The following is a 21,772-nucleotide window of genomic DNA, read 5'->3' on the forward strand; positions in this document are numbered from 1 at the left end:
TTCTCTATTACTCTTATTGTTTCATAATAAGTATCAATTAAAAGGAAAAAATAAGTTACAAAATAAGTATCATATTAACTTCAATGTAATATTAATTATCTCCTTTTCCATTTTATACTTTTAATAATATCATGTAAAAAGTGATTTTTGTACTGTATCATTTTTATTCTAACAAACAAAATTAATCTAGCTTAACTTCATAAAATAATAATAATTTTTTATTTATTTATTTTGATATGTGTAATGAATAAAAATTCTTCATTATTACCCTTCAAGCAAAATGTTTTGGGGTTTTCGTATGACACGTTAGCGGGTAAGGCGGGTGGTACCAAATAATAATATGCATCAGCATTAGTGAGGATCCAACTTTTTTCACATAAATGATAGCAGTATGATAAATATAAGTTTCAAAACCTACTTTATTTTATACTTTTTTGTCAATAAAAGGCACAAGTCGGGCCGAATTTCAAAAGCCCAGAAAGAATGGGCTGAGAAAATGGTGATGGTTCAAGGCCCGGGTAGGGTCTGGAGCCTTTGCCTTTTGATTGACGTAAGTAGAAGGGTTCTAAACATGTTTAGAAGAACCCACGAGATAGCAAAGAAACAGGAGAATAAAAAATCCCGCTCCTTTGATGGAGAAAAATTTTGTTAATAAAAAGATGTGACAAAAAATAAAAAAAGAATTCTGTTCATTTCATATAGAAAAATTTAAAAATAAAAGGGTGTGAAAATACACAATATTTTATTAAAAAAAATATTTTGCAAATTTCCACAAAAAAAAAAAGAAAAGAAAACGTTGGAAAACGTATTATATTGGTGACATATTACCGGAAATGAAAGTATTATGCGTGTTAATCTTGTCATGACCACTGGACAATGAGTTTTATTTCGAGAAAAGGTTGGAACCCCAAGCACCATCCGTTGTAATGTAAAAGGCTAAAAGCGTCTTTCTTGTTGAAATAAAACAAAAGAGAAGAGAAGAGAAGAGAATTCCATTTCCATTTGTTTTGTAATGGCCATGGTGGACGCAGAATGAAGCAGCATTGTACATTACATTACATTTACATCCATCGCCATGCGTTGGTTACCCACCCTCCACTTCTCCCCTTCTCATCATTCCCATTCCTCATCCTCATCCTCGTCTCTCCCGGAGCCAAGGAAGAGCACGCGTTCCATCTGGTTCTTCGGCAGCGCCAAGAAGTCTACGCGCTCCAGGAAGCTCCGCCACGTCACCGACTTAGAGGCCGTCGTAGGGCCCCCCTTGGCCTTGTCTCGCTCCTCCAGCACCGTTGATCGCTCCTCCCTCGTGCCTCAGCCCTTGCCCTTGCCCAGAGACCGCTTCCCCAAAGATGCCGCCGACACGCCCGCCGCCGTCGACGTTTCCCTCACCGCCGGTTTCAAAATGCGCAGGTTATTCCCTTTCATTATGCATGTTCTACCCTAATTATTAAAACTATTTTACAGGTTCACTTTTTAACCATTTTGTGCTTCTCTTCAATCTAATTATGCATGCATGCATGCAATTATTTTTATTGCATAGCTCTCTAAGGAGTCATATTTTTCTGGTTTGACCTAGTTTGTTAGCTTCTCATGTCATACCACTTTATTATTTATAATAATTTTATGTGTCATATATATTTATCATCCCATGGGATTGCATGATTTGTGTTGTGACGTTGTGGAATTGTGTGGACAGTGTTTTTGCGAGCCAAGAGACAAGAAAAAACATGGCGCAGGTGGAAACAAGGTCAACAGGGACAGGGTTGATGACGGGTCAGGGTCAAGGTCAAGGTCAAGGTCAATGTCAAGGAGATAGTACCTTGTGGACAAGCATCCCTACAAGAAGTGCTCCAACGAGTCCTTTTGGGAGTCCCATAATAAGCCCAAAGAATGCAAAAACTGACGATTTCATACCCTACTATTACGTTTCACCCAAAGCCAACCAGTTCTGGTCCGCACCAGAGATGCCCATAAACGACCCTTCACCACCCCCTGCTTTCTTTGACATATCCGCACTACGCACTTCGGATAACCCTCCTTCTCCCCATCATAGCCCACGGGGAAAAAGCCCAACTGCCCCTTCCCCTTCTTGTTCCTCCATACCCCCCAGGTTATCCCTTGACACCTCAATAGCACGACGTGAAACTCTCACTGTCCACCCCTTACCCTTGCCTCCTTGGGCTCCCTTACCTTCACCACCTCCCACCTTTTCCCCACCCCTCGCTAAGACAGAATGCCACCCAATGATAAACCAATGGCAAAAAGGCAAACTCATTGGCCGTGGTACTTTTGGATCAGTTTATGTTGCCACCAATAGGTATGTAATATACAAATATTAGGTTTTTTTTTTTTCTGTCGGTAATGTTCCATATCTCATAACTAAAGATTAATATAGTTTTGCTAGTCAAGTATTATTTTTAATAATTCATCTCTATACAACATGTTTCATAAACAATTACTTTAACCTCTTCCCTTATCTCAAACACATTTTCGTTTCTCACAGAAAAACCGGAGCATTGTGTGCAATGAAGGAAGCAGAAATATTTTCTGATGATCCAAAATCTGCAGAGTGCATAAAGCAGTTAGAGCAGGTTATTCATCTCATTACTTAACATACACTATTCATTCATTATATATGTTGTATATATATACTATCTGTCATGTATTTTGTGATTAAGATATTATCTCACGTTAACTATCTGAAATGTTTCATTTATCCAAAATTATTTTCTCCTACGTTTTTCAGGAAATTAAAGTTCTTAGCCATCTGAAACATCCAAACATTGTGCAGTATTATGGTAGCGAAATAGTAAGGATTCCTATTCATGATTAGGTGTGCACGATGAATCTTTATTTATAGAACTGCCCCCACAGAACCTTCTAATGTCGTTGGATTATGTTTTGAATAGGTAGAGGACAGGTTTTATATTTATTTGGAATATATCCATCCCGGGTCAATGAATAAATACGTTCGTGAACATTGTGGTGCAATAACAGAATGTGTTGTGAGGAGTTTCACGCGCCATATTCTTTCGGGGTTGGCTTACTTGCATAGCAAGAAAACAATTCATAGGTACTGGTCACGTACGTGCTTGATGTGTTGCATTGCATGAGTTCCGTGTCCAACTAATATAAGAAATCTTTAACTGTTTTTTCTGTAAATATTATAAAAGAAATAGCAAAAAAAAATTCCAGAAATTATTACTAATTATTTTTCTTTTGTGGTATGTATATAGGGACATCAAGGGGGCTAACTTACTTGTTGATTCAGCTGGTGTTGTTAAGCTTGCTGACTTTGGGATGGCCAAACACGTGAGTTGTAAAATTCCTTTTCTGTTTTGAATTGCTAATTTTCTAATTATTATCATGATTATCTTTACACTATGATTAAAAGATTCTCAAGGAGAGAATTTTCATTACAAATGCAGGCACTTAATTATCAGACCAAATTTATTGTTTTGGAAATTTCTCTCTTGAATTTTTATTAACCATTAAATCCGAAAGTCCTAGTTATCTAAGGAAACTTCATGCAGAATATCGAGTACATCTGTTAATTTCCATTGCTTGAACATGTATCTTGGATTCTTGATGTTTTAGTGTTAACATTTTGGTTAGTGAGTTGTTTAGAAATGAGAAGTGATGTGTCTCCAAGTTCTATCTGTGAAGAAGAGAGAAAAAGATAGAGGTGGTAATATGTGTGTTGAATAATTGTGTATATTACCAAGAAGGGGAGAAGGGGAGAAGGGGTATATATATACATATTGTAACATCCCCCCTCAAACTCAAGTAGGTAAGGAAGATACCAACTTGAGTTTGGAAACTAATGTGCGAAAACGACCAGGATGATGTGCTTTAGTAAGCAAGTCAGCTGGTTGATCAACAGTGCTAATCGGAATGAGATTAAGAGTACCACGAACAACGTGTTGTCTAGTAATATGACAATCAATCTCAATGTGCTTGGTGCGCTCATGAAAAACATCATTGTGAGCAATCTGAAGAGCACTACGATTGTCGCAAAAAAAATCAGTAGGAGAAGATTGGGGAAACCCAAGATCACCTAAAAGCCAACGAATCCAGACAATCTCAGAAGTGGTATCAGCCATAGCACGATATTCGGCCTCAGTGCTAGAACGTGCAACAAGTTGTTGCTTCTTGCTACGCCAAGAAATAAGGGAGTCACCAAGAAAAATGCAAAAACCAGTAACAGAACGGCGGTCAGTGGGATCACCACCCCAATCAGCATCGGAGTAAGCACGAAGGATCAATGGGGAATCAACTGAGTAATGGAGACCGTGAAAGATAGTGCCCTTGACATATCTGATGATACGAAGAACAGCAGCAAAGTGTGTGGATCGTGGAGCACACATGAACTGACTAACCAAATGAACAGCATATGCAATATCTGGTCTAGTGACTGTGAGATAAATCAAGCTCCCAACCAACTGTCGATAAAGTGTCGGGTCTTCAAGCGGAGTACCATCAAGGGGAGTGAAATGAGCACGAGTTTCGAGAGGAGTAGACTCAGTTTTGCAATCTGTGAGTCCTGCTCGAGAGATAAGATCAGAAGCATATTTGGCCTGGGAGAGGAATAAACCATCATCACAAGAGAGAATCTGGATGCCCAAGAAGTAGCTGAGTGAACCAAGATCCTTCATCTCAAAGTGCAGATTTAAGAATTGCTTAAGTTCAGAGATACCATTAGAGTCATCACCCGTGATAATCATATCATCAACATACAAAAGAAGTATAACAGTACCATGATCATTGCGACGGATAAAAAGTGCATTGTCATAAGTGCTAGAAGTGAACCCAAGTTGAGCAATGGTGTCATGAAATTTAGCAAACCAGGAACGAGGAGCCTGTTTAAGACCATAGAGAGCCTTACGAAGGCGACACACCTTGTGCGGAGGACAAGAGTAACCTGGTGGAGGTTGCATGTAGACTTCTGCATCTAAATCACCATTAAGGAAGGCATTCTTGACATCCATTTGATCAATAAACCATTTCTTTGAGGCAGCAATAGCAAGGAGAGTACGAAGAGAAGTGAGACGAGCAACAGGAGCAAAAGTCTCTTCATAATCAATGCCATATTCTTGAGTAAAACCCCTTGCAACCAAACGCGCCTTATAGCGCTCAATGGAACCATCAGAATAAGTCTTTACCTTGAAAACCCATTTGCAGCTCATAAGATTCTTGTCAGGAGGATGATCGACAAGATCCCATGTGTTGGTATTTTCTAAAGCCTGTAGTTCAGCTTGTATGGCCTCTCGCCACTTAGGATCTGCAGAAGCCTCTCGATATGTCTGGGGTTCATAGTGAGACATTATGGTAGAAAAACAATGGTAATCATGAAGATAAGAAGGGGGTTTTCTTACCCTAGGAGGAAGATCAGAAGGCGGTGGAAGAACTGGATCTTGAACCACAGGATCAACGGCAGGGGCGAGCTCATTCGGAATTATGGGAAGATCGGAAGCCCCTGTAAGCTCATCAGAGGAACCTGCATCAAAGTCATGAGGAAAAAGATCTATAGAAGGGTTAGTGAATAATGGAGTAGAGGTGGATGGAATAGACTTAAACGTAGAGAGAGAGGAGAACATTTTGTGTTCCCAGAAAACAACATGACGGGAGATACGAATGCGTTGAGATATGGGATCCCAAACACGATAACCTTTGTGTTCGGTGCCATAGCCAAGAAAGCAACAAAGACGAGCTCGAGGCTGAAGTTTGGTATATTCATGAGGCTGAAGAAGAACAAAACATGCACAACCAAAGACTCTAAGAGACTCATAACTCGGAGTAGTTCCAAAAAGACGCTCGAAAGGAGTCTTATCACCCAAAACAGAGGAGGGAAGACGATTAATGACATAAACAGCAGTAAGGGCAGCTTCACCCCAAGTGCGTTCTGGACAAGAAGAGGAAATAAGCATGGCACGGATGGAATCAAGAATGTGACGATGCTTTCGTTCAGCACGCCCATTTTGTTGAGAAGTACCTGGACAGGAAAACTCAGATGTAGTGCCCTGTTCAGCAAGAAAATGCAAAAGCTTAGAATCACGATATTCAGAGGCATTGTCACGACGAAAGGTTTTGATGCACTTTGAAAATTGAGTTCTAATCATAGTGGCAAAATTAATATAAATTTGAGGAATTTCTGATCTAGATTTCATCAAATATATCCATGTAAAACGAGAAAAGTCATCAATGAAAATAACAAAGTACCGACGACCACCCATTGTTGGGGTTGGAGCCGGTCCCCAAACATCAGAATGCACAAGATCAAAAGGGGAAGCAGAAGAAGAAATACTGTCATTAAATGGTAAAGCAGCTTGTTTAGCAGTTTGACAAGCAGAACAATCAAGTTTATCTTCTTTAGTGGAGCCTAAACTACCCATGGAAATAAGGGGACGTAATTTGCTAAGAGAGGTGTGACCAAGACGTTGATGCCAAAGATGGATGGAAGAGGGCGTTGAAGCAGCACATAGATTATTGGATGAGGGAACATGAAGTGTGGTAAGCTCAAACATCCTTCCGATCTTACGCCCATTCCCAATGATCTTCCCCGTCCGCGGATCCTGTACAGTACAACCAGTGGAAGAAAATGTGAGAGTATAACCAAGATCACAAAGTTGACCAACGAAAATAAGGTTAAAATTTAATTTGGGAACTTGATAAGCATCAGGTAGACTAAGAGAAGGTATAGAAATAGGTCCCTTATGGCTCACTTCCATTAGAGAGCCATCTGCAGTGTGAATATGACTAATAGGATCTCTAGAGGACATGTCAGAAAAAACATGTGATGATGAAGTCATATGGTTGCAACAGGCAGAGTCAAAATACCAACGGATGTTACCTGGTGTTGTGGCTAAAGCAGTAGAAGGGTTACCGGAGGAGATAGAGAGAACCTGCTTGAGAATAGACTCGAGATCACCAACAGAAACAAGTGCTTGTGCATCAGAAGATTTCCCTTCATTGATTGGAGTAGTGGCAAGAGCAGGCCTAGATGGAGATGAACCAGCAGAACGACGTTGGGATCGAGTGTGAGCCGAACGAGGCGGGCAAGTAGGAATAGGGTGAATAACATCCAAATTTGACATGATAATTGAGAAAATTAAGCTATAGGAATAAAATTTGGTAAAATGAAGCTAAGAAATGAAAAATACAAGCAAAAATAGAATTTTTTTTTTTTTTTTTTTTTTTTTTTTGAACCTGGTTTAGTGTACCAGTTCAGAACCGAATCTGCAAAACTGCAGATCGACAAGGAGGGCAGATCGGCGCAGTCACGGAAGCGATCGGCGCAGTCACGGAAGTAGCCACCGGGGAGAACTCACCGGAGCAGGCACCGCGGGGGTGAGCGGAGGCAGCCGCGTGGGTGCGGGGGCGACGTCCTCGAGGTTGGCAACGCTGTCCATGAGGGTGGCAGCCGCGTGAGGCGGCTCGATCTGGTGCAGGAAGAGGCGGCGGAGGGCGGCGAGGATGTCGGAGAGCGGCGCGTAGAGGAGGCGCGCGCGGCGGATGCAGCGGTGAAGGCGAAAAACCGTACCGCGGAGTGCGCGACGACAACGATGACTGTGGCAGCAGCGGCGGCGACCAGGCAGCGAGACGGAAGAGGGGATCCAGATCCGCGAGTGGCACCGGCGGAGGTCGCGCTGGATGTCGCGCCTGAGATCGGAGAAGCGGTCACGGAGCGGTGGAGCGCTGGATGTCGCGCCTGAGATCGGAGAAGCGGTCACGGAGCGGTGGAGGCGGAGGCACCTCTTCTCGTTGGCCGGAGGGAATGATGGCGGCGGAGGCGAGGCAGCTGCGTCGGAGAAGAGATGGTGGCGGCGGAAGCGGTGCAGGACGAAGAGCAGCGGCCCGAGCGCGGCGATTCTGGCGGAGGAGACGGGCGCGGCTGAGCAGGAGGCGACGGGGAAGACCTCCGAGATGACGAACCTGGCTGGATCTACGCACTCACCAAGTGCGGCGGGGAGGTCAGCGCGCGGAGGCGGCGGCAGCAGGCGGTGGTGGAGAGTTAAGCTCTTGATACCATGTGAAGAAGAGAGAAAAAGATAGAGGTGGTAATATGTGTGTTGAATAATTGTGTATATTACCAAGAAGGGGAGAAGGGGAGAAGGGGTATATATATACATATTGTAACACTATCTATACTTTGGTTCGAATTTTTCATGACGTCTAATTATGGTTTCTCTTGAATTACTTGTTGGTTTCACCAACACTACTGTTGCATGTAGCCCCTTGGTTCCTTAATTATAATATTTTTGGGATTTCTATGTCCACAGCTAACTGGACATGTTGCAGATCTTTCTCTGAAGGGAAGTCCATATTGGATGGCTCCAGAGGTACTTTCTATCTCTATATTACTCCGAGGTGTCTCATGAGTTCTCTATTTATACTCATACTCGTTCCTCATACAGCTTATGCAAGCGGTTGTGCAAAAAGACAACAGCTCTGATCTTGCTTTTGCCGTTGATATTTGGAGTTTGGGCTGTACAATTATTGAAATGTTCACAGGGAAGCCTCCTTGGAGTGAGTACGAAGGAGTAAGCATCTGTAGAATTTTTTTCTTCTCTTTTATCAATTTCTATTATTCATGCCACTTCAGCACCATGTAGCATAATTATAATTCTCTTTCAGTATTAGCTTTCTAACACACTCTTTCCTATCCTAAACTTTGATATTGATTTAACAACCAGCAGCTTAAAGCATATGTATACAATATGCTTTAAGCTATGTTCTAATGTAATTAACTAAGCTTAAATTCTAATGTAATTATGCAGGCTGCAGCTATGTTCAAGGTTATGATGGATACCCCTCCTATACCAGAAACATTATCAGCCGATGGTAAAGATTTCCTAAGGCTTTGCTTTATGAGAAATCCAGCAGAGAGGCCAACTGCATTAATGTTACTAGATCATCGATTTCCTAAAAACGTACAAGAGGAAGATGCTTCATCTTCCACGCAGCTGTATAATGGAAAAACCTTGATGGTAATATAAATATGTTGTGTTGTTTCTTATTTATATTTGTCAAACCATGGTGTTTGGTATTAATTAAGTTTATCATATGTTGGCAGGATACGCATTGTCCCAGAGATGTGTTTGTTGACACTAAACCTGATCAGATTTTTATTTCTAGTTCACAGATTGCTAAAGGAAAATCAGCGACCGATAGGTGAGGATTTCAATTCTCATTATTAATTACTTCACAGACTGTACCTTCATGCAATGGCAATGCAAATATCTAACAAAATATATATCGTGTACGTGACAGTGGAATCTCAGTGCCCTACCCACTCTTCTCTTCAACTAGTACTTCCTAGCTCATGCTCACCCTCTATGCTCGCCATCAACATTTTCGATGAGATTTATGTGTCGATGTCAAAAATGGCAATAGCTAAAAAAAAATGATATTTTCAAATGACTGCGCTGGGAGAAGTTCTCACACATAAGCCAATGAACTTTGTTTTAGGTGGCTTAGAGCACCTGTAGATGTTGCAGGTTCTTTCCCATTGATGCCCCTGTAAGTAACAAGCTTGTTGTTCATTATGGAGTTTACAGAATGAGAATGTAGAAGCAGATTTTGTATAATCTTAGAGTGATCCAGCAGCAACACAGAGTCCTGTAAAAAACAATATTAACAACAATAACACCATTTTTTTTTTCTTCATAAGGTTGGATGATTATTCATTACAGACTCACCAAAAATATCAGTATACACCAGTTTTTGCTTTTTAACAAAATTTCCGGATAAGAAAAGAGTTGAAAGAAGGAACAGAAAGGCACAATTATACTTTTAGCTCCATCTGGCATCTAAATTAATTATTATGAGTAACAGCATCCGTTTCTGTTGATAATGTATGTTTGAGTATGGTCTAGATATATATAGAAAAGAATCATAAGGACAAAACAAAGTGAACGCAAAAAAAATATTAAATAAATAAATAAATATAAGAAGATCTATTTTTTTTTAATAATTCATATTTTACATTAAATTTTAATTATTTAACTGTTAAATTAAAAGTTCTTAATATATAAATCAAGGTTAGGGTTCTTAAATTTTTTTAAAATTATTTAATATTTCGTTTCTTTAATTCAAATTGATAAATAATTATGAAAAATTTTATACATTGATTTGATTTGAATTTATATAACAAAGTATTATATAATTTTTTTTTAAAATTTTCAAATTGGATCTAAACATTAAAATTCTTTTAATTTAACTGTTAGATAATTAAAATTTAATATAAAATATGAATTATTAACTACAATAAATTTATCAAAACTTACTCATGAAGTAAAAATAAATAAATAAATATATATATATATATATATATATGTATCTATGTATGTATATGTAAGTGTATGTGTGAGTATATATAATGTCAAAAACATTTTTAAAAAAATAATAAAGTCAAATATAACTTTTTACATAAAAATGATCCACTTTTTTCTTTACAACGTGTTTGGATAGGAAATTTAAATGGTGTAATTCATTTGTTTAAAGAATTTCAAATTTTTTTAGATAAAATACCTTGTTTGGATGGAGAATTTATAAATAATTTGTAATTCAAGTATTTGTAAAATTCTTTAAAATAGTAGAATTTCAAATTCTCCTAAAAAAAATAAGAATTTAAAATTTCTCATATTTTTTTTTCTTTTTATTTCACTTATATATTTTATTTTATCTATTATCTTTTCATATTTTTAATTATTGAATACTCAAAAATATTTTTAAAATTATTAAATATTATCTAATATTAATTTTTAAGATTATTAAATATTTAAAAATTAGCTAATATTTATTTTTATAAAATTTAATTTAAAAATATCAACATATAAATATATTTTTAAAATCAATTTTATCATGGTGGAATAAAATTATCACATTCAACCTAACAATTTAAAATTTAAGGAATTTGAGTTGACTTATCTAAACAAAATATTTTAAGAATGATAGAAATTGAAATCAAAGTAATTCAAATACCAAGAATTTAAAATTTCTCATCCAACCACACCATTATATTTTTGTGTGTGGAAAGAATACCTTTTTTTGTGTGGGGCTTACAATATATATATATATATATATATATATATATATATATATATATAACATATTTATTATATTATAAAATTATAATTTATATTTAAAAATATTTGTTCATTATAATTTTTATTATAGTATATTTTATACATTAAAAATATTTATTATAAATTTTAAATTACATATAAAAAAATTATCATGTGTATACACATTAAAATACTATAAACATAAATAAAATTAATCCCTATATATTAAACACAAGCATTTAATCCCTATCTTGGGGCCAGGAACGAACCAAAAAACACAAACATTTATTTTGTGAGAGTGTGTTTTTAGAAACTTTTCTTTGACGAAAGAATTTTTAATTTTTTTTAACTTTTTATCTAATTCAATTTTTATTTATCATGATTATTTATGAATTAATTTTTAATATTATTAAAATAAATTATCAATAAATAAAAATAATATTAATTACATTTTAAATTACTTATCATAAATTTAAAATATAATTTATATATTTAAAAATATTTATTTATATAATTTTTAGTATAATTTATATATATATATATATATATATATATATGATTTATAAATTTTAGTTACATATAATAAGTATTTAATCTATACATTATATATGTTAAAATACTAGTTATAACTTAATTACAAATTATTCCAAGTTAAAATACTAGTCGATCAAAGTAACATTATATATTAGTGACATCGAGACATTTTATATCTCTATATTTTATTTAATAAAAAATATTTAAAAATTATTAATATTTAATAAATTAATTTGTATTATATTTAATTTTTAAATTTAAAGATCTTAAATTTGAATTTTATTATTGTAAAAATAATTAATTTTTAATATTAATTTTGTTATTTAAAGATAAAATCATCTAAAAAAAATATCTCAAGTCAAAAAATCCTCTTTTTTTTCTTCTTTTTATTATATATATATATATATATATATATATATATATATATATATATATATATATATAAATATGGGACCAAAGTAACGTAAAGAATAACTTACTTTCATTCCCTGTTTTACGGCCTCTTGTTCCGCAGACTGTGGGAACAACATCAAAGTCAAAGTCACGAGCTACTACGTTTCTTACTTTGTTTTTCCAAATTTGTTCATCAACATAATTATTTATTCATTTTTTTTTTTGTAATTTATTCTTTTTTATTTTCATGCATTACTAAAATTAATTAAAATCATTGAATATGATTAAAAAGCATAAATTTCCATTAAAATAACATATTCACAGCATGTAAATAATTGAGTGTACCTATACACTGGAAGGAAGCTGAATATTAGAGATTATGCAGTTATTAAAATGTTCACTCAAGAGTAAAAAATGAATTGCGATAAACAATTTAAATAGGATCTTAATTAAAAATCAGTAGGAAATATTACTAGCATTTTTGTTTGATACTAGTATCATAGAAATGGATTTGGGCTTGGGTATCATATAGTATTAAGATTGGCATTTGATTCGTTTGTCTTTTGCGTCGTGGTGCCTTCACGTGCATTTATTTGTAGCATTGATTTCTCTATCAGTGCCCAATTTTACTTGTCATAGGCGTATAGTGCAAGAGAGAGGAGAAAAAGTGAAAAGGCTATGGAACCTCCTTCATCACAGTCCATTGAAATTTCTGGCACGGAATACCAAGCTGCTGATGATACACAAGACAAGGTCATCAACGAGTGGTAATCTAATATTCTTTTCTTTCTTCAATAGCTTTGTGAATTTTATGTCTGATTTGATTCTCTAACTTATGTTTTGTTTTCTGGAGATGTAGTTGCTCTTGCTGGTATGATTGTACACAGGGTCTCTTGGATTTCTTGTGCTGTAACTTTTGTTAAATTATTAGAAATTAAAAATATGTAGTCATGGATGGGGACAAGGGTATCTATCTATATGTCCCTTCTTCCCTCTCCCCCTTTATCAGAGAATTGCTGTATGATCAGAATTAATTAAGAAAAAGTTGTGCTTTTTAATTATTGAGACTAATAGAACATTCTCCCTTTCTGTCTTTTGGGGTGCCTTTTACCAACTGAATTTGAGTTTATCCTGTTCCTATCCAAATCGCGTTGGGAATTTCCATGGTTCTTTTTACTAGTAGTGTGGGCCTGCAAAACTCCTTCTTTTCCCCCTTTAACATGTTGCTCAAGTACCAAAATACTGCAGTTCTAAGCCAAATTTTGAACTTATACTCTGACTAATCAGTTCCCTGTCACAATTATGAATGAATTTTTTTTTATCTATTAAAATTATAGGAATATACTCTTTCTGTTTTATTTTTAATGTTTAAAGTTTATGTACAAGAATTAAGAAAATAATTAATATTTTAATTTTTTAAAATATTTATTACTTATTTTTTTATTGTACCTTTTACGTGATTGGAAAAAAATAAATACATAAAAATAAATAGACACATTATTCAATAAATATATATTAATTATTAAGATTAAAAATAAAAAAATTAATAAATTATTGATTTTAGAAAAAAAAAAACTAAAAGTAGTATCAAAACAACTATAAAAAAATGGAAAGAATAATATTAAAACCGAAAAATCAATGAACATATTATTCTAATCTTTATTACTAATTCGATCTTATGAATAAGTGTTTGTTTTATAGACATGTTTCATGTTATAAAATTCATAATCAAAATTAATCTCCTGTCATGCTAAAAAAGTTAGAGTGAAGATTTTTTTATGATGTATAAAATAATTTTTATTTTATTTTATATAGATACAATTTATAATAATAAATATTTTTTAAATATATAAATTATATTATATTAAAATTCACCAAGAAAATATGATGTATAAAATAATTTTTTTTTATATTTTATATAGATCAACATTCACCAGGTTGAGAACTTACAAATAAATTGAAGCAAATGATTATTCTCATTCAAGGATATAGAAGGAGAACATATCCTGGGGTAAGCCTAATAAAGGGTAGGGCTTCATTAATAAGGAATAGAAGAATTCAATTTAATTAAGATAAGGTCCACTATTCTTCACTGGAGTCCAGGTCGGAAATCAAACACTAAAATATTAAATATATTTGTTTCAGTGCGTCCAGGATAAGAAATCGATTGGCCCAATCCAATTTACTACTCCCATCCCAACTTAGTACATCATTATCTAGTATTTTGCGTGCATGAGTAGATCAATTTATTTTATGCCAATAAATTCAAATCACTCAAATTTTTTGTTTTAATTCTCCATTGGTGTATATCCAAAGATAATATATTTGAATATTTAAGTTATGATCGGATAAATTTCTTCATAATATAAGAAAATAAATATTTTTCTAAAAATTAAAATTAACTTGTGTATAAATTGATTTGGAAAATTTTTGATATTAACTTATCTAACATATATATTTTAAACTTATATAAATTAAGTTTAGCTTATGAATTTTTTATTTTATTTTAATGACTTGTTTGGTAAAAGAGAAGAGTAGAAAAGTGTGAGGACATTAAAAAAGTCATTATATTTGGTAAAGAAGAATTAGAGGGAAATGGGAGGGAGTTTTGGTGGGTCACATAGTAAAAAACTTCTCCTCATTAGTGTGTGGAAGTTGTGTTTATATATAAAAATAATAAATATAATCTAATAATAATAATAATAATTGAATATTTTCAAGTGAAAAATTATATATATTTTTTGTTTTAAAAATAATAATTTCCAAAAATATAATAATAGTACATTATTTATAAATAAAATTACTTATAAAAAAGCAAACTTTCAATAGTAATAATAAATAAATAAATATAATAATAATAATAATTGTTTTTACTTATTATTTTCAAATAAAATTATTTATAAAAATTAAACTTTCACTCTATTTCTATTTAATAATAATAATAATAATAATCAAACAAATAATTATTTTTCTTTGGTCTGTGAATTTTTTATGGATTGATAGAGATCATAATTGCAGTGCAGATGCCATAGCAAAGCTGGGGTCTTGTCCTCCTTTGTTTTTGAGTATTGGATGAACCCTCCTCCATCTATACTCAAGTAATTTTTATTCTATTTCTTATTTATTTTCTTATACTTCTCTTCTTTTTTTTTTTCTTCTCTTCATTTCTTTTCTCTTTACTAAACATAAGCTAAAGCGATAGCTAATGATATTTATAAGTATTACGTGTATTTTATTTGATGTTTTTTTACTCATAATTTTGATGTGAAATATTCATAATTGAAAGCATGAGAGATGATCTCACCAAAAGTAATTAATTTAATTTTTTTAAAAAAATAGTCATTCACAGAGTAATAGTATTTACTATTTAGCAGTACTGTTTATTTTATCCATTTCCATCAATTTAGCATGCAACTAACGCACTTGGCAATTAATAGAATTAGAAAATAATATCTTTATTATGTTAAAATTAACTTATTCTAAGAGCATATTTATCGGTACGGTTTTATAGTTATGCACCCGTTGCCTGTGTATTTAGTATTTAACGATTAAACGTAATGAATTAGCAGACAAAGAAAGAGTGAACTCTCAAAAATGAGAATCACAGAATCATGCATAAAATTTGCAAGTGAAATAAATTTTTTAAATCCAATACTGTTTCAGAGATAAAAGTGCTTATTTTACGTTTTGACTAGCTTTTGTAAACTAAACAACGTACTCTCATATATCTGACATACATAATAGCAGTAACATATATAAACTTGATAATATATAAATTTGATAATCTCATGTTGTGGCAGCTTTTATAATGACTGTACACACATAATCCACCACATGCCAGATTCACATAACATAGTCAAAGGTCACGCACTTTCGGTATATTTCTATAATTTCTTCTTTGAAAATTCTTCTCCTACTCCCACAATGTATATGAGATATCTCAAAGTGATTAATGGTTATTCTTCATATGGAGACGTCATGTGTCAACTATGCAGTCTTTACTTCATGTAGCCTTGAAGCTGTTAATTTTTTATGAGAGATATATTATCACACTACATCATCTTGCCACTTAGAGCAATTGTTAATTTCATGGGGTGGGACTGAGCAAGTTCTTCACTCCATTAACCAAATGCAGACATGTTATACCCAAACAATAAGAGCAGACAATTTGGACTTGTACCAAACTTAACTGATAGGGACATGGATAGTGGCTTTGCCACTTTCCATAAAAACTAAGCTAGTAAGTGTTTTTATGTGCTATAAATATGGTTTCATTTTACAACTTATTGTCACTTGCAATTCTAATTGAGTTGTTAACTTATTTCTCTTCTTGACATATTGTAGTTTCAACTAATGGAGTTTATCTCTAACAAGCTTCTTTTTATTTCAATGTTTTGGCTTGTGATCCTAAGTCCTCTAGTGTGCTGTCAACTTTATTATAATTTCTATGACACAACCTGTCCAAACCTGACCCGAATTGTTCGAGACAACGTTTGGTCAGCTATGACCAAGGACACAAGAATTGCTGCTTCTCTATTGCGCCTTCATTTCCATGATTGTTTCGTCATTGTAAATAACCTCTCTCAAATTTTAGTTGGGATATTTTTTTAATTACTTTGTGATCCAAATTGACTACATGTGCTGCTTCTTTCATCTTTTGTGTTACACAGGGATGTGATGCGTCTGTGCTACTTGATGATACTGACACTCTAAAAGGGGAGAAAAATGCACTGCCTAATAAAAATTCAATCAGAGGATTTGAGGTCATTGACACAATCAAGTCTGCTTTGGAAAAGACTTGTCCCTCCACTGTGTCATGTGCTGATATACTTACTCTAGCAGCAAGAGAAGCTGTTTATCTTGTAAGAGACCAATGTTTAATAATTATGAATATATATTTTGCTTACAAAAGAACATTGTGTAATAATGTTCAAATGAAAAAAATTAGATCATAGTTTTGAGAAAGAATTAGACTGGGTTGTCTGAGTAATTTTATCAAGTAATTACACTTCCAACTAATAGAAAATCTTTCTTAAAATAATTTTAAATAATTGTTATAAAAGTGAATAAATTTACTAATATATGCATGCCTTTTTGTGTAACGGCAGCAACAAAGTTTGAGAATAAGATTTCATATTAATCTTCTCACTAGTGTCTACTAGGGCCATCCTATTGAGTTTACAATATATTTATTCGATACAAATTAGCAAATTTCTTTAATTATTGAGTTTTTCTAGAGCATAATTCATAAACACATTATGAGCATTAACCATACATGAAAGATATATATTGAAACCATTGGTAATTTTTTCAGAGCAAAGGGCCATTTTGGTCTGTGCCTCTTGGTCGTAGAGATGGTACAACAGCAAGTGAGAGCGAGGCAAATAACTTGCCATCACCCTTTGAGCCTCTAGAAAACATTACTGCAAAGTTTGTATCCAAGGGTCTTGAAAAGAAAGATGTAGCAATACTCTCAGGTAATTTGCTAATGCTTCTTCCAATTCACGTTTATATATGTCTAATGTCTATGTAACTAATGTAGGTGCTCACACCTTTGGATTTGCTCAATGCTCTACATTCAAACCAAGGCTCTTTGACTTTGATGGATCTGGAAAATCTGATCCAACACTTGATGCCTCACTCCTAGAAAATTTACAGAAACAGTGTCCAAATCAAGTTGATTCTGACACCAATTTGGCTCCCTTGGATGCTGTGACCACCAACACATTTGATAACATGTATTACAAAAATGTTGTGAACAATTCAGGGTTACTTGAGTCAGACCAGGCTCTTTTGGGGGACAGCACAACTGCTTCATTGGTGAACAACTATAGCAAGTGGCCTAATTTGTTCTTTAGAGACTTTGCCGTATCAATGGAGAAAATGGGTCGCATAGGTGCACTCACAGGACAACAAGGGCAAATAAGGACAAACTGTAGGGTCGTGAACTAGATATATCCTATCCTTTAGTGACTTGTATTTTACAATTGTATTTTATAGACTCTGCTTAGATATAAGTTTAGAAGTATTTTTAAGAGTTTCTCTACTAAAAATACTCTTTATTTTGAATAGAAAAATTTTAAAAAATGCTTCTAACTCGTATCCAAACTGAATTATAATAATATTCTAAGGGCCTGGTTGTTTGTTTCAACAATGTATCCAACTAGTTTTTACTATCAAATGTTAGTTAGTATTAAGAATTTCATAGAAATAAGATATAAATGAATGAAAATAGTATAAGTTTACCACTTCCGTATTAAGAATATTAAAACATGTCATGTCATCATTTGTAGTATGAAATTAAAATTAACAAACAGGCAACTTAGACGGTAGTTATGTATGGTTGTAAGACCTCTCTAAACAGACAATTCTCTTGTAACCAATTATAACAAGTGCATGTGACCATGAAAACCTAATATTAATTAACATTCTTTTAGGTTGTTTAATTATAAGTTTTCCCCAAATATCTTAGTGTTAAGACCAAATGTGCAGTGTGTGTAGAGAGAGTCCTGAGAAGCAATTAATCATGACTCAAAATACTAACAATGCGCTTCATTAATGGTCGAGAATCATGCATAATTAAGAAATTGAATTTCTCAAAAGAATAGAGTCGACGTCATAACTAGATCATATACATGCTAATGATTAATGAGAGTTCTTTTCGCTGACTTCAACGGGTTTGATAGAAGAGCATTCGCGCGTTAAATCAAATATCTGAACTTTATTAATGTGAAAAACACCATACATCAAAGAAATTTAAAAAGAATTCCTGGAAACTACTCAGACTGTTGCTACTATGGAAGAAATTAATGAAAAACTATATAACATTAATTTTAAACATTTTCTAATAGAAAATATAGCTTGTTATTCGCCCTACAAGTCCATATTTCGAGTTCTTGATCTTGTTCGAACTTATTAGCAGATACAATATGTTTCCAACGTGCTGAAAGGTTGTATGTATAAGTACTCCTCATCTTCCACCTCTTCAATAAGATAGTAAATTCTCTGAGACATGGGTCCAAAACGGTTACTTCTACACCAACAAAATTGTTACTTTCAGTTCTTTCACACAATTTTGTAACCTCAGCTTCTGTAAGGAAATCACATGCAATTTCATTTTCTGGCATCGACAAACGATTCTTATTAGGATCTACATCTGAGGAATAGAGTTTTTTGCTCAAAAGGAATTTAAAATCATCATTGTTCAACTCAGGAAATCGATTCTTGAATTTTGTAGGCAAATCTGGTGATGAATAGTTTATTTCCTGTCTTGGTTTTTTATTCATTGACGTATCGCTTTCCTCTTCAGATATCTCTTCAATTTTTCTGCATGCATGCACAAGAGTCAACATGTATTTAATATATTTACTATAGTATATAAACTACACAATAAATTGAGTTACAATTACGTACCTCTTCTCGGCAGTATTCTTTGTCTCTGATCTTGATTCAACGCTTGAATTTTGTTTAAAATGGTTTATTTGAGCCTTCTGTTCTTCAGTGTAAAAGTGTGGTGCACATTGCAACAGCAACAAATCCATAAATTTAGGCTCATAAGGTTTGCCAGACATCATTTGAAGCGTCTCTGGATCACTTGCCACTAATTTTTGTAAAGTTTTCATGTCCCTCATGATGGTGAAAGGAAATCAGCTTGAGAGTTGAAAAAGAGAAAATATAGTTGTGAAATTACTGAAGAGAGTTCTTTAAAAATAAAAGAATAGTGTGTGAGAGTGAAAGGGTCCGGTCTTTAAATAACAAGAAAATGAAAAATATAAAAACATAATGATAATAAGAAAATATGATCATAGTGTAAAGATAATGTGATTTAATCTCTTATCAAGAAAGAGTTTATCTTTATAATTCAATTATAACCGGAAGAGTTTGCGGAACAATTTGACAGTAAAGAATGAAAATTTGAAGCACATTATAGATAAATATATATTTACTTTATCTGATTGTCATACTCTTCTTTTCGCCATTTTAAACCAATTTTTATATTATCACAAACTGCAGATAAATAAAATAATAACTAATTTATCAATTCATTCAGGGAAAAAAAAAACAACTTATCAATTCAGAGTTAAAAAAACAAAAAAAGAAAACTGACATCAATTCACTCATCTTTCAAAACAAATTCTTGATGTCTTTAATCCATATATCTATTTTACATGAGTCTCATTTTGGTCTATCATAATCCAAATATAACTGTGAAAGTGGATAATCCAATCCGGTCCACCATAGATTGGATTATAAGTGAATCAATCTGGTTCAATACAAGTTTAAAAGAAATCAATCCGACTTAATTTATCACGGATTAGTAAGTTAATTTATCAATTTATTTAGGAAAAAAAAAACGAACTTATCAATTCGGAGTTAAAAAAACAAAAAAAGAAAACTGACATCAATTCACTCATCTTTGAAAACAAATTCTTGATGTCTTTAATCCATATATCTATTTTACATGAGTCTCATTTTGGTCCATCATAATCCAAATATAACTGTGAAAGTGGATAATCCAATCCGGTCCACCATAGATTGGATTATAAGTGAATCAATCCGGTTCAACAAGTTTAAAAGAAATCAATCCGACTTAATTTATCACGGATTGGTGGGTTAAATGAGTTAATTTAATTTAATTAAAAAATATATATTAAATTTTATATAAAATATATTATAATCTTATATTTTAGAATTATAACTATGATAACAAATAGGACAAATAAAATATAAAAAATAAATTAGATACCATCCACAACTAACTTAATCAACTTATAAAATTAAAGTTGATACATAAAATACTAACAAAAAGTATTAAATTGATACTAATTATAATAATTCACGACTAATGCACAAAATTTAGTCAATGATATAATAGTATAATCAAATAAATTAACATTTGAAAACAAAAAATATAATAAAAATATATTAGGTGAGTCAACTCGTGAATCAATCCAACTCACTATGAATTGACTCATGCAAATCGAGTTGTAAGTAAGTTGAACCAAATTTTCATTATAATTGATATAAGACAAAAAAAAAATTGTTTAATTCAGCTCAAATTCGTGATAAATCGAATTTACTTATTGGTTTTAATCTACTTTAACATTTTTAAATTCAAACATTTTAATTTTTTGTAAGTAGTAGAGCATCCATTAAAATTATTTTAAGATAATATATTTATATTTAAAAATATTATATAAAAATAAGCTCATATATAGTGAAATCAAGTATTAAATTTTTAACTCTAATCATTTTGGACCTAAAATTATTTCAACTTGGAACCCAAATATGTAAAATATTTCAAACATGATTATTTTTCTTTCATCGTGATCCTTTCGTTTTATGCAAATTATTTTACCAGAAATATCCTATGAGTCATCTCAATTTTTCATTTTTCTCGCCACAATCCGATGAATTCAGCCACCACTTGTCCTTCGTGTAAACTGGTTTTGGTCGGTTCTCTTCCTCACTCAACTTGATTATTTTCCATTCTTCAATTTTTTGGTGGATTTGATTCCTACTCAACATGAACCAAATGCTAAAATTTGACAATAATCTAGGTACCGTCCATTAGCTTAAAAATATCTCAAGTCCTTAAATTGATTTTAGATTTCATTCTTTCATATAGTTTTCGTACCTGACTACATCAATTAACATTTAATTTTGATCTCTTTCCTATAGTTTTGGTACTTCAATTCTGGGAGAGTTTTCATTTGCCATTTTTTTTATATTATTTTCCTTCTTTTAGTTTTGTTCAATATTTATATTTAATTTGCCCA

At 32.9% G+C, this 21,772-nt stretch overlaps 2 protein-coding genes across 3 annotated transcripts; both read left to right on the top strand.

The window, feature by feature from the left end:
- The first annotated feature begins 927 nt into the window (after positions 1–927).
- On the top strand, positions 928–9,669 carry LOC109800483 (mitogen-activated protein kinase kinase kinase 5). The gene is made up of 11 exons (XM_020361263.3): positions 928–1,410; positions 1,697–2,317; positions 2,504–2,591; positions 2,747–2,809; positions 2,910–3,073; positions 3,237–3,312; positions 8,280–8,339; positions 8,415–8,540; positions 8,778–8,987; positions 9,074–9,171; positions 9,271–9,669. Exons 1-11 carry the CDS (start codon positions 1,076–1,078, stop codon positions 9,317–9,319), a joined length of 1,890 nt encoding a protein of 629 aa, XP_020216852.1. The 5' UTR covers positions 928–1,075; the 3' UTR covers positions 9,320–9,669.
- A 2,854-nt stretch (positions 9,670–12,523) lies between these two features.
- On the top strand, positions 12,524–18,089 carry LOC109801357 (peroxidase 10). Of its 2 annotated transcripts, none has more exons than XM_020362408.3 (5): positions 12,524–12,760; positions 16,406–16,562; positions 16,664–16,855; positions 17,308–17,470; positions 17,536–18,089. In XM_020362408.3, exons 1-5 carry the CDS (start codon positions 12,672–12,674, stop codon positions 17,943–17,945), a joined length of 1,011 nt encoding a protein of 336 aa, XP_020217997.2. In that variant the 5' UTR covers positions 12,524–12,671; the 3' UTR covers positions 17,946–18,089. The 2 variants fall into 2 exon arrangements, with proteins under 2 accessions (XP_020217997.2, XP_082922929.1); XM_083066803.1 differs by lacking the exon at positions 12,524–12,760 and adding an exon at positions 15,051–15,091.
- The last annotated feature ends 3,683 nt before the right edge of the window (positions 18,090–21,772 follow it).

This window comes from Cajanus cajan, chromosome 11 (assembly GCF_000230855.2).
Source record: "Cajanus cajan strain Asha chromosome 11, NIPB_CcT2T_4, whole genome shotgun sequence".
Classification (NCBI taxonomy): Eukaryota; Viridiplantae; Streptophyta; class Magnoliopsida; order Fabales; family Fabaceae; genus Cajanus; species Cajanus cajan.

Coding starts and splice junctions, on each gene's coding strand:
- LOC109800483 (XM_020361263.3), top strand. CDS start 1,076: ATGCGTTGGTTACCCACCCTCCACTTCTCCCCTTCTCATCATTCCCAT. Junction 8,340..8,414: donor CATATTGGATGGCTCCAGAG/GTACTTTCTATC, acceptor TTCCTCATACAG/CTTATGCAAGCGGTTGTGCA. Junction 8,988..9,073: donor ATAATGGAAAAACCTTGATG/GTAATATAAATA, acceptor ATATGTTGGCAG/GATACGCATTGTCCCAGAGA.
- LOC109801357 (XM_020362408.3), top strand. CDS start 12,672: ATGGAACCTCCTTCATCACAGTCCATTGAAATTTCTGGCACGGAATAC. Junction 16,856..17,307: donor CAAGAGAAGCTGTTTATCTT/GTAAGAGACCAA, acceptor TAATTTTTTCAG/AGCAAAGGGCCATTTTGGTC. Junction 17,471..17,535: donor AGATGTAGCAATACTCTCAG/GTAATTTGCTAA, acceptor TAACTAATGTAG/GTGCTCACACCTTTGGATTT.